General features: G+C 34.6%; 1 protein-coding gene across 10 annotated transcripts in view; it reads right to left on the bottom strand.

The window, feature by feature from the left end:
- The window catches only part of VPS13B (vacuolar protein sorting 13 homolog B), a 465113-nt gene that overhangs the window by 183403 nt on the left and 268388 nt on the right, over positions 1-13322 (bottom strand). For 8 of the 10 annotated variants that reach the window (XM_086741079.1, XM_086741081.1, XM_086741083.1 and 5 more), the window contains 4 exons: positions 13194-13308; positions 10969-11110; positions 8763-9171; positions 3750-3861 (listed from right to left, as the gene is read on the bottom strand). In XM_086741079.1, coding sequence (XP_086597205.1) covers positions 3750-3861; positions 8763-9171; positions 10969-11110; positions 13194-13308 — 778 coding nt within the window. Of the gene's footprint in view, positions 1-3749; positions 3862-8762; positions 9172-10968; positions 11111-11646; positions 11714-13193; positions 13309-13322 lie in introns of all 10 variants that reach the window. The other 2 variants (XM_086741084.1, XM_086741085.1) reach the window with 1 other exon arrangement.

Genomic DNA, 13322 nt, shown 5'->3' with positions numbered 1-13322 from the left:
CAGCTGCTTCACTTTCATTCTTATCCAAAAATCTCCTTTATTCTGCTCCCTGACCCCATCCCAAGGCCTTCTGGTTCTGCTCCACAGAACTGGCAGTTTCTTGATGGGAACATGCAATTCTGGTCATATTTGTTGAAGACAAACACACTTTACCGGGTTTAAGAATCAGAAATGAATAAGAAATCATTAAAACAAACAAACCAACTCCTAGGATTTACTAGGGAAAAAAAAATTGAAAAGGAGAAATTGTGTCTTACTGTTTTCAGCTAAGAATGTGTCACTGTACTTTTTTTCAAGAGCCCTATATTTACTGCTATGGTACACGCACCTTTGTTTACTACATGTATTAACAGTCTAAACTAAATTAGTCCATTTTCTGCTGGAGAAAATAGTTATTTTTAGATTGATTTTCACACGGTATAAGAAAACTGAAGTTACTATGTCAATATATTTATTTCCAACTTCCAATAATCACCTGAAAAAATACTTGTGCCCAAACTTTTGAGGTACACTATTTTTCCAACATTCCACTTTTAATCTAGTTCTCTCTCCAAGTTAAGCAAGTAAGCTATTTTCCCTAAGACAGAGATGGAGTCACTTCAGCTTACTGGCCAGAAGTGGCCTGTTTTATTCAGTATGACCTGCAGCCATACTAGATTTACCTTTCATTCACTGGCATTCTGTTAATGATACACGAGCACATTCAGTTTTTCATGTTTATGGGACAAGTTCAAAAGCTATTTGGAAATTCTACTCAGCCTTTAGCCATGACGAAGTCTCTCAGCCTCTCCCAAAAGAACAATTTCTAACTGAGAAGCAAAAATTCTTTTTTCTCATGAAACACTACAAAAGTGACACTAATTGCATGTGGTTGCAGTTCAGACCTAAACAGAAGACTGTTTAAACCAAAGTGACACCGCAAATTAAGCTTGTATCCCCACTCCAGAAACACTGTAAAGACAGTGGTTCAGACAATGATTTATTTTCTTCTATTCTATTAAAAGCAGCAGCAGCAAATTAGAGGAGAAGAGAGGTTGGAAAAGACAGAAGATGACATGTTGGGATTATTAGAATGCCGTAGCAGCTAAGTCTTCAGTAATCAACACACTGCTGTAATTTTTTTAAAGTCTCTTAAGTTGGATATTGTACTACTTGTACGTCTGCTGATATTTCCTAACAAATCTTTCACCAAAATAAATGTTACGCATTGTGTGAGTTTGCTCATTTTATTACTTGATTTTTAAGCATTCTTTATTAGCTCCAGTTACATGTTTTCACTATCTAGTACCATCTACTGTAGGCAGGTTAAAAAGGGCAAACGCTGTGTAAGTTAAGAAAATCCGTATTTGGAGAAAACAACACAAACATTAGGCCTATGCATTAAGAATATCCCACTTGGCTTTTTTTCCTTGAATACAGACTGTATGTCCTGCCCTAACAACACAAAAATGTCTGTATTATCTTATTTTCTAAAGAAAAACCAACAAACGGTGAAATTCCACTCACAGCTCCACTGGTCTACAGCACTGACTACCATGTAAGAAAATGAACCATGCTTCTTCAACCATGCTTCTGTAACTGTACTATGTCCTGGATCAAAGAATATGTAATTATAAAATGCAACTACTTTGACTTCAAATTGGAATCTTAATATTGTTAATTAAAGAATATGAATTCATATCGCTCAAAAGTGTTGAAGCTTGCTTAAACAGATCAAAACAGTAAGCCTCTACCCAAAACCAGAAGACCACCCACTACCAACTTCAATATTGTCTCATAAAACTGCAAAGTAACTTGACTCTCTCCCTCAACATATTTTAAAAACACTAAAGCTAGTATAATTGGATGATTAAAGGAAGAAAGATAAGACTGAGTCATTTGACAGCTGCTGAGAAATTAGAAAAATTGTCACTGAAGCAGTTAGAGGAAATTACTGAAAATGGCAGACATTTTTCCGAAAAAGATGCAGGAAGCACGACGTTGTGAGACTGGTCACAAAGAAGCCAGTAACAGTCAGACGATAGATGTTTGTAGTCCAGTGCTTATTTCTACCTTACCCATTTGGTGACTCGATTTCCAAAGGAGGACTGGAGCATTTTGTAACTGTATAAAACTATGAAAACCAAATATACACTGCACAAATCCAGTCTGGAACATTTACGTATATAAGACCCAGAGATCCATAATGCAAAAAGACATCAGAACCTTTAAGCAATTGAGTGACTTTTGGTTTGAAACGCACAGAATTTCTGCATTTCAGGTACGGCCAGAGATGCAAAGATGCACAGATGCAAAGACTCAAAAATGTAAACTGGCATAGCTTCATTGATTTTAGATGTAAATTGCATCCCTCCTGTTGCTTACTCACTGATTTGTCATGTGCAAACAAGGAACACTGCACAGTTCCCCTAGGGGACAGAAACAACTTTACAGAAGCTGGAACTTGCAGATTTCAATTTATGATAGTGGATTTTCTGATGAATTTTTGGTTGCTGTGAGAAAAGTGGAATCTACATTTGGTTCTGTAACTCTCAAAGTAGTTATCAGATGGGAGTCTCGTCAGACAGAGAGGGCAGAAGCAGGAAGAACATGTACAAATGTCGGGAAGATCTCTTTCATCTGTGAACGTACTGAGATTTAGATCAGGTCCTGCCACCTAAAGTTGTTGCTGGTGTCAGGCTGTAAGATTTCTGCCATGAAAGCTCCATAATACAACAGAAACAAAACATCCAACCAAACCAACAAACTACTATAACTAAACATACAAGCAAAACCACTAATTTAAAGATTTCCACATGGAAATATGAAGAAAAAGACTCTCTTACAACTTCTAAGTGATCAGAAGAGAAACTGGAGATATTTCATGGTCTCCTAAAATTCCTAGTCTTGACAAAAAGTAAAACTTGCTGTCATTTTCTAGGCAGTAAATGTTTTACTGCTGGGAAAAAGATTTTGATGTTTGTAATTTCTGTTGAAGAGCACTATGAAGTAGTTAAAAATATTGCCACATCTGAAAAACAGACCAACGGGAAGTATGAGACACTTGTTCATCTGTATTTCTGTGACTTTTCTCACTTGGTATTATTTGCAACCATACTTTCATGTCTGGCAACAGTGCCAACTCTACTAAGGATCATATATGATTTTTATCATGTTGATTACATATGTTCACCAGTTTTGCTGCCTATATATGATTAGTGTGGTTTGCACATACTTAGTGACACAATCCAGAGCATGACATTTTCACAGAAAATGTGTTTACTGGGAAAGAGCTCCTTAGAAGTTTGCATTCCTTTCAGCTTTGATCTACACGACATCAAGAACCCTACAGTTTGAATATATGTTTACCATTTATATTATTAAGATCTATCTCCTTCACACTATACGGCTACTGAGCACTTTGGTAGTCAAGAAAAAAATTTCTTTTTCTCTTAGGTGAATTCAGTAGTAGCTGAATAAAAGAAAGTCTCTTAAAATGTTCTCATCTGTGAGCTTAAGCTTTGTAATGACTTGACATTTAAATTCTGTTATTCATCAGCACTTCACAGAAGAACTTGATTTGTCTAAATGGATTTGAAAGCCCACAAGTGAAGAAAATCAGAAAAACCTGGTTTGGAATATCAAAAGATTGTATGTGAAAAGTATTTTTACAGGCTGCACGTACCCGTTTTATTGATCAATTAACTTCTCCCAAAATGAATTTTTCTGAGACCATTTATGAGAACCCAAACCCCTCCTCCAACACTTACTGATAAATGTCTTTTCTGAGCACAGCTCTACTAAGAGGGTTGTCAGCCTGAGGAGCCATAGAGACAGATCCAATCTTGAGAACCAAAGTGTCTTCTTTAATTGCTGGATTAGCTGTAGTTAGGAGAAGAGAAAATATGTGTTTGATTAAAAGTCAAATGCACATAGGAGAAACACTGAAAAACTGTTTCTTAAAAAAATCTAAATAAGAACGTCTGCTAAGTATTCAGTGCTGCTCAGGAGCAACAATTAATGCAAAAAAAAAAGTGCCATAAACTCAATAGCATTGTTGAGATACATAAAAGACAAAACTATTGTAATTTAATTTCCCCACAGAGTTTTATCACACAACTATATCCTGGTCTGTGACTTTTCATTTTTTTTGACGCTTTTTTATTTCTTTTTTTTTGGGTCCAAAATGATGTTGATCCCACAGACTTCTTTGTGATCTGTCTGTTTCTCCAATAATTATCTGCTGAAATATGAGCCTCTAAATCATGCACCCTTTTTGATATGGGCCTAGGTCCTTTAGATGTAAAACACTGCAGGATATTACAATATAACCATCCTAGTAGCATTTGGTATGGGTTGCAACACACAAGAAAAGTTCAAACACGAGAACTGAAACAAGAGAATCTGAAATCTGACACATATAGAAAGAACAAGATATAGCACTGGACAGTAAATTCCACATCAATAACAAAATTATTCCAAGAAGAAAAATCTCTGCTTTCCACTTCATCTCCATCGTATTCAAATTTCAGCCACATGTACAAATCTTTAGTTTTAAAAGCAGTGGTCATATTAGATAGAAAACCAAAGTTCTGCCCAGACAAAAGTAGTACCACATTTCTTGTAGTAAACAAACTCTGTGAAGTTTCCTTACAGGAAAAGACTGAGTCTACTGCGTCTCCTTCTAAGCAGACACAGACATACACAAAGCATTTGGATAAGCTTCTGCACAGAAGACTTCCTAGTAACTAGGAAGCTCCTGAGAACATGTGATGCAAGAGTTTACAATCTGCAATGAAATGGCTCACTTCAGCATCAGTGTGATACATAACACAGATGGAACATCACACTTGCTCCTATGTCCAAGGAAATTCTACAAGACTCTCATATATGAGTTTTGAAAACAAAATAATAGCAGCAGAACAGAGTTTAAATATTCTACTGAGGAGTGAAATGCTTGGTGTGGAAAGAACCAGTGAAATCTATGAGCTTAAAAAATGGCTTCTCCAGATCTGTTAATGTCTCAGTGAATAAGACACCATGCTTTGCAGCGACATTTTTAAAGAGACACAAGAAATCACAGAATTAACAGAAATTCTAATATGATATTTTGAAACAATTTAGGGAATACCACAGTAAACATGCAGCAGAGTGGTAGTACAAGTTCCGACACACAAATAAATCAGAATACAAGATGTACTTAAAAGAACCTCATCTACTTAAAAAGCAAAGTCAAATCCTTTGGTCTCCAAAGTAGAGCAAAACCATAAACAGATGGTTTTGTTGCCAGAACTAAGGTAGAAAAGTTAAGATGACAACAAAATCCTGTTTGTGACAAAATCAGAAAATATATTTTCAAATTTTAGATCAAAAAATGAGTAAGGCATTGTACTAAGTATTAGAATTCCTGCCACTGTACACTTAATGTGTTGGATTTTTTTTTTTCTGATACTCACATTAAGAAAGAGGAGTGAAGGTATTAAACACACTTCAGATTGTAATTGCAACTTAATTAGGTGGCAAATGCCTTATTCCGAGAAGTGGTTCCTAATAAAATATATCTTAGGCTAAGAATTTTAATTTGTCTCTGACACTTAGCAAAGCAAAGTAAATCCAGCACTACTCATGACAGTCTCTATTATGTAAGCATTGTAGGATTTTTTTTTCAAGGCTGGGCATGGTTCTTTGTGTACTGCTTCCCGTAGCTCAAGGAATTAAGCCAATCTTAAACCAGAAATAATTATAGGTGTTAATATTTTCAGCTGGTTTCTAATGAGTGGTAATCTGAGTCATGACTTAGGATGATGAATTCGTATCTCCATTCACTAACCCATGAATTTTCCCATCAGCTTTTCAAATTATGGGAATAATGCAGTAAACATAATAAGAGTCATTATAAACGGTAAAAAATTTGAGGGGAAAAAAGAAGTCTCCACTACACAATATAAGTACAACCTAGGAAAAACTTACAGACCCAAGTGTAATAATGTTCACAATCTCACTTGGTTTTACACACTCATCTCTTTTTGTTGAGCTAAACACACTATGCTCTTTTAATACTTCTCCATAAGGCTTCTTCTCCGGCACTTGATTAACATTTGTGGTGCTTTCCAGCACCCTCTCCAGTTTTACCAATTCCCATTCTTACAATATAAAGCAAATTGGATATGATATTCCACCATCTGCCACATGCAGAAGAACAGCTACTGCCCTTATTTCTTTTCACAAAGTCCACTGTGACCCTTAAGCTGTTTTCAGCCACTGTCTCCCAGGATAGTCCCTCTAGTCCTGATTATATAGCCTGCATAAATTTTCTCCTTGATACATAACTTCAGCTTTAGAAGGTTTAGAATATTTTCTACAAGCAGTGATGTAAGCACAGTGATCCAGATGTATGGCCTATAGAGTTCTTAACATTTTTTCCTCAGGAAATTCTTTGCAATATACGTTGATGCTAGCAGTAATGGTTTTATATTTACTTCCTCATTATTAAATACCAATTTCATTTATTACTCCCAACTGGCTTTTTTTTTCTTTTTAAGACTTCTAGTTAGCCAATTTTAATTCATTTAACATTTCCACGGATATTATGTGGAGATATATTTAAATTACAATGCCATGAGACACAATGTCAAACTCCTTACAAAAGTCTAAGCATATCAAATCTTTGCAAACATTTTATCAACTTAGATCTGTAACCGTAATGAAGAATGGAAATCGGATGTGTTTAACAACACTAATTTTCAATAAAACCATATTCATTATTGTGTAACAAATATGTAATTATTTATTAACTGAATCCTGTAACAGTTTTTTTTTCCTTTATGTTCTCTGAGGGAGAACAATAAAGCTACCCATCTTCATTTTATTTGAACATCACATTTTTCATTTTACTAGATATACCTTCAGCTGTCTAAAACCTGCTCTTTCAAGGTGTGTTAAAAATTACCCTCAGAAGACTAAGATCCCTCAGCACAAGTTACTCAGTCTGACTGATTTGAAGCCGTTTAATAGTAAGCAAGGAGGATGTTACAGACCATATGTTATGACAGACTTCAAAGTAGGGAGCCATGCTCATGTGACAAGAACATATCACTTCTACAAATGCAGGACATACATTTATTCAATATGTTCTCTTTTCTTTTTCACTATCAACAAATTCATCATGTCCTTTCTAGTGATTCCTGATATTTTGCTCCTAGTATATATTTTAAAAGTTCCCATTGTCCTCCAGCCAGATGTGGATTTTCCCTGTCTTTACTACTTCTTTTTTTTTTTTCAATTTACATTTTTTATTTATAGTATTCTGCTATAGTATTTCTTGTTTCTATTTGTTATACATTGCTTTTAAATTTTCAGTTGTCTTCACTCCACCCATAAGTAAGTGAGGGTTGCTGGCCAGAGCTTGAAACACCATCTGATGTATTAACAAATCAAACACTGAGGGAAATTAGCATTGCTTATTGCCTAGGATAGAATGCTGCCCTCAAGTCCACTACAAAAAGAAATGTTAATCTCATGTTGCTGCAAAAACCATGAAACTACAATGCTATAAAATTGTGTGGGTTTATTCATGCATGTGTATATGTAAATTAGTCAGGAGAAAAAACATTATTTAGATTATTTCATAGTGTTTGTGTACCACAGTTCATAGTGCAAGTTCGATTTTGGACTGCACAAATAAACAACAGATTTGCTTTTTTTTTAAACTCTATATGTAAAAGTCACAATTACATGTGTTCTTTTGGGGGAGCATAGTTTTGTTAGCCATCACTAGGCACAAAGTATGAACAGCAGACGATTGACTGGAAAAGAAACAGAGAGCATTGTTTTTCTACTTTTACTGCAGTGATCACAACTTGAAACATGCAAATCTTAATGGATGAAAAATCTCTCAATCAATAAGTGATGAATGAGGTCTTATGGGGGCACTTCTCCAGCATACATAACACTTTGCTGACCTAGCACACCAGTAACGTGAGTCATATTCAACTCTCACTCCTTATTATTGTTTCTAATTTCTATTGTTCTTGAAGACAATAAGCAGTAGAAGAGAGAAGCAATTCATTTCACATTCAGAAACAGATGACAGTTTGGGAAAATCTGAGGTGAAAGAAGAAATGAAAGGAGAATGGTACTGATTTTCATAGTGATGATATTTCAGAATTTTCCAGTAGAAGAGGTCAGCTGACTTTCTTATTAATATAGTAAAGCTAATCTTTTAGTATTACTCTTTAAAAGCATACATAGTTTTTCTTCCTATATCCATGCTTAACCGTGGAAATTCTGTTCTTTGTATACACTTTCAAGCAAGGGATAGCAACAAGACAAAGTTTTCAATAACTTATTTTTAATGAAGTATACAGCTACAGAGCTACAAAAGCATACTTGTAAAAAAATATTTCCTGACAGCATGCCCTAGAACTCCCTTCCAACCAGAATCATAATTCTTTCTTGCCAACGCAGTCAGTCTAATTTTATCTTTCTGTACTTACAGCACTCCCAGTTGAAAAATTGTAGAGGATGCTGGCAAAAAAAAATTAATTATTTATGTAAATTCTCACTGTCTGTACTTGTTGCAATTATGTTTTGAGAAAAATTTAAAGGGAAAGCAAAGATCAAATAAATACCTAAAAAACTGTTTAGCAAATCTGCAGAGAAGTAGCATGAACATTTCCTAACTCTGACCCTTAAATAAAGGCCTTGGCAATGGTCAGCAACTTAACTAAGTTAGAGTATTTGTCTACAATACTGGACAGCAAAAATTCTCTAACATAAAATACCTTCTGCAGTATGACGATCTTCCTCATTTTTGGGAAAGAAGACTCTTATTACACCAGTGTTGATATAAATCAGAGGCAAGTTGCGGGAAGTTAGAGCATGAGTTCTCATAGGTTGACCTGGTGATTTTCTTTTCTCCTTTTGACTCCGCGGCAACCTGGCTTGAAAAATGCTTGCAATTGCATAAAGCAATGGAAAACAGAGGACCACATCAAAGGCCTGAGCAGAAAGAAGGATCTCATGAAGAAAGTGAGGAGAACCATCAGTGTGACCTTCTGATAGCTTATGGAATGTTCTCCGTTCATTTCTTGATATCAGTTTGTGCCGCACATTTTTTGTCACAGCTTTGGTATAAGTGAGAGAAAGAAATCCATGCTGTTGGTGTGAGCCGTCTAAAAGTTTTGCAGTTGTCTGTTTCAAGGAAAAAAAAAAAAACCTGCTGAAAAAATATACACATACAATATCCATCAATTGCCACATTCTCTGTTAGTTAGGACGCCTAGTGTTCTATATTTTCTAATATCTTTCCACTGTCTCTGAACAGTAGAAAAAATTCCTTTCATTTTTTTTGAGTGGACAATCGGTCCACATTGTGTCCACACTTCACTTTGTGTCAGCTAAAGCTATGAACTGGTGAACATTTTTTTCTTTTTTGATTATTTATGTTGTATGAAATTAAAATCCAATCAGCCAAAAAATCCTCCTATATATTCAAGAGTCTAAATTTACCAAATGTTTTCTGATAATTTTTCACACAGTTACATATTTTGATTTCTGTCTCACTTTAGACATTTTAGAACTAAATCTTACTCCCTTGCATTGCTCCTTCTGTATGTGCAAGCAACATAGGTGCTAAAATACTGCTTGGGTGCTGAGATAGGTTCACTTCATCTAAACACGGGTGTATAAACTACCCATAGTCAACTAAATACTCTAAGAATTGACCAGGTGTTGCCCTCATTACTTCTGAGTATTTAAAGAGAACAGCTGTACAATGTGCTAAAGCACATCACTCAAATAAAGATATGTTGCACTGTACTTTAGAAATAGCAGATTCCTTCACTTGGAAGGATAGATTTCCTAGATAAAGACGACAGTTAGATGCTTAGCTACCAGAAGGCATATAGTACAGTACTCATATTTGAAAGTCTTTCAGTCATGCATTGTTAGTGAGTGAAAAATGTAAAAATTATAACTAGGAAAACTATTATTTTAACAGTGTAATAAACATTTAAATTTAATTCTATAAGTTTGTTTAAATATTATCTTTAATTACGTGAGCACAAATGAAAGCAACTACATTTTGCAGGTAGTTGCTTCTTTCAGCATTTTAAACTTGATTAAAATCAATTTAATGTAATTTAAACCTTGTAACAGAAAAATAACATAACTTTGTTAAATAAATAGGATGAATAGCTTAAATGCTGAAAAACTGGAATCTTTTATGACTAAGTGAATTAAAACAAATTAGTAAGTTAATTTCCTATAAGAACTGAAACAAACAGAGTAGGAGAAAGTATTACCAATCAATAATCATGATGAAAATAAATCAGACCACACAGAACTTCCACTAACATAAAAATATTTTATACAACCATACATTTGTGAAGATAAAGAGGGCAATGTCATGACATATAAAATCTTTTAAGGATAAAAAAGCAAGAAAAAAAGGGGTTGAATACCTCACACTGAGGCATTCTGAATCAGCAAGTAATATAGCAAGCATTCAGAAGAAAGATTCAAATACTAAATTGTTAATTGCTGTATTATCATAATTATAGGAAGCAATTTTTAAAGGCTGCATAAAGGTATATTGCAGTAATATAAAGTGCTGAAACTCCTATGTAGATAACAGAACTACATGAACAAAATGTTCAGTACTGGCTTTTACACACTTGGTCTGCAAACATTACTGTATGCGCCCACTTTTAATATAAATGAATCCCATTGACTTCAGTGGACTGCTGTTATGTACCAAGTTGTGAACCATCAACTCTCATTCCCATATCTACTAAAAAATGACGGACAAATATTACTAAAATGTAAGAGGGAAATAACAGAAGTAATATAATCAATATACATATTCAGTCAAAAAAATGTAGATGACAAAAAAAACTAAAGCCATTTGAGAATTATTATTTTTTTTACGCCAATTGGCATTTATTAGTGGAAGTTCTGTAGTAAAAAAATATTTTTAAAGATTCTTACAGATGGAAAGAAGCCAGAGAAATTACTGAAAGGGTCCTGCTTGCTGATGGGTCGAACCAACAAGGTACGTCTGTTCAGCTTGTCTGTACAGGAAAGGAACACACCTCCATATTGCCCCAGAGACCAAGAATCTTCCCCAAGGCTTGAGGTAATGAGCGAGGCATGGAAGAGGGGAAGACAAAAAGCAGGGGGAAAAAAAAAAAAATTGCTATAAGCAAAAAAAAAAAAAAATTACATTACACTTGCATGGTTCTACGTAATTGCAAGATAAAGCCTATGCCATACCTTTTCCTAAAAAGCTGAAATTCAATCAGGTCAAGCAAAAAACTGGAAAAAAAAGGACAACCTACAGCAAGAGGTCAAGATACATGAGAACAAAAGCATAGTAAAATCTTGCATACAGAAAAGGAACTTACCCCTGGGTTTTCAGCAGACAGCTTTATTAGAATGAGGAGGAGAATGATTACAAGAACCAAGAAACTGAACAGAAAGCTGTACTCATATACGTTACAAAATCATAGTACTATTTTTAAAAAAATGAGCTATTAAGTATTAAAAAGTGAGTCATACTACAGTTCTTGTAATCATTCTTTTTAACATACATACGAATACAGAAAAACATGTTGCTTAAGAAGAGTTATTCAGGTAAGCACCTTAGTTTACTAAAAGAAATCTCACCAAAAGCTTTTCTCTGCATTGTAGAAATATTCCTTCAAAATGTCCTGACTGCCAGTCTCCCTCTGGCCTGGAAGACAGAATGTTCACCTTATCTATCCTCTCTGCTTTTGGTTTTAGTCCACAGAGATTTAAAGATAAAGAAAGGTACTCTGAAGAGATTATGAAATACGAGAACAGTAACAATTTTGTGAAGTGGATTAACTTTTAAAGCCTCAGTATAACTTTAGCAAACAAGAACACTCTGAAGTTGAAAACATTTCTAATGGAGCACTATGCTCCTGGGAGTGAAGTATCCTCTCTCAGCTCTCCATAGAATCTGTGGACAAAGAAGCTTGTTAAGAGCACCTAGCTACTGGGATTCCAAAGCATTTTAGAGCATCATGACTTGATTCGATTTTTTTTTTTAAATAGAGTATAAATTTTTATTATCAAATATTACAATATGTACAAACAATAACTGCATTTGTAACTTAGGCAAAAGAACAGGAATTCAAACTTATTTTAGGCAGCTATTCAGAAGAAAGTCTCAGAAATGTTGGTAACTTTGCTAAGTTGATACTAAATTTCCTTCCTATTGTACATAAGGAACAGTAAGTGTCCAGTAAGACCTTGCAGACATTGGCTCCTAAGTTAAAATGACTTGTGCTACTAAATATTTTAGTCATTTTCAGTGCCAAAAAATGTTCTGAAGCTTCTAACTATACTTTTTTCCCCTCTCAGAGAACAACACAACTACTATTCTATTTTCTCTTAATTTTTGTCTCCCATAATGGAATCTGTTGGATCTGTGACGGCAAACACTAACCAAGTTGATTAAAGACTACATAAATTCTCCCTTTTTTTGTCAAGATTCGTGCGTTCATGGCCAACACAAGCTAGAAGGTGGCAAAGAATCGTGAGCCTGGGTGCCAAACGAACACAGTCACATTGGTGCAGCAAACTTTTCAACTAACAAGACTTGATAAAGTTGCAAGACATATAGTAGGACTAACTATCTACCTTAAATGTACATAATATTGATGATATACTCGTTGACATTAACTAGTGAAATTTTACTTGGGCACGTCTGCGTAACACTATGCTGTGTCACAGAGACACAGTTAATCAGCTTAGTTCCCTGCATTACAGTGTTGCTAAGCCACAGCAAAGGAAACAACTCCATTTCTTAGAAACTTATTTTTAATATCTAAGATTTGGTACCATAAATCATTAAATATCAGCCCTTGCTAAGACAACATGAAGTAATATTTAAGGAATTTCCCATTCAAAGTGCAGCTAAAATGAGTAATTTTTGTCTAATGGACCAACAGAGCAGCAAGTGTGAAAAAAAACACTCTTGTGATTTGTAATGATTTCTATGTATTTCTTTGGAACCAGTTACAATTCTGAGAAAACGTAACTCTGATTTTTACTACTTTAAAAGTTTAAAATAATTTCACTGAAATTGAACAATTACCTTAAATTCAAAATAAGAATTAAGAAATAAACCCAGTACCTGCTGCTTCCTTTCAATTTGAAATTAAAGCAGAGTAACTCCCAGGAATTACCTGTTTCTGTAATGATCAATATTGAAGCTTTCTATTTTACATTTGATTTTGGTATAGACATCCTGCATATCCACTGAGGCACTGAGATCTTCTAATTCACTGACAACACAAACTTCTGCAATAGTAAAA

This window comes from Chlamydotis macqueenii, chromosome 2 (assembly GCF_036417535.1).
Source record: "Chlamydotis macqueenii isolate bChlMac1 chromosome 2, bChlMac1.mat, whole genome shotgun sequence".
NCBI lineage: Eukaryota > Metazoa > Chordata > Aves > Otidiformes > Otididae > Chlamydotis > Chlamydotis macqueenii.
The sequence above is the reverse complement of the archived record's forward strand: the minus strand, read 5'-3'. Positions and strand labels throughout refer to the sequence as shown.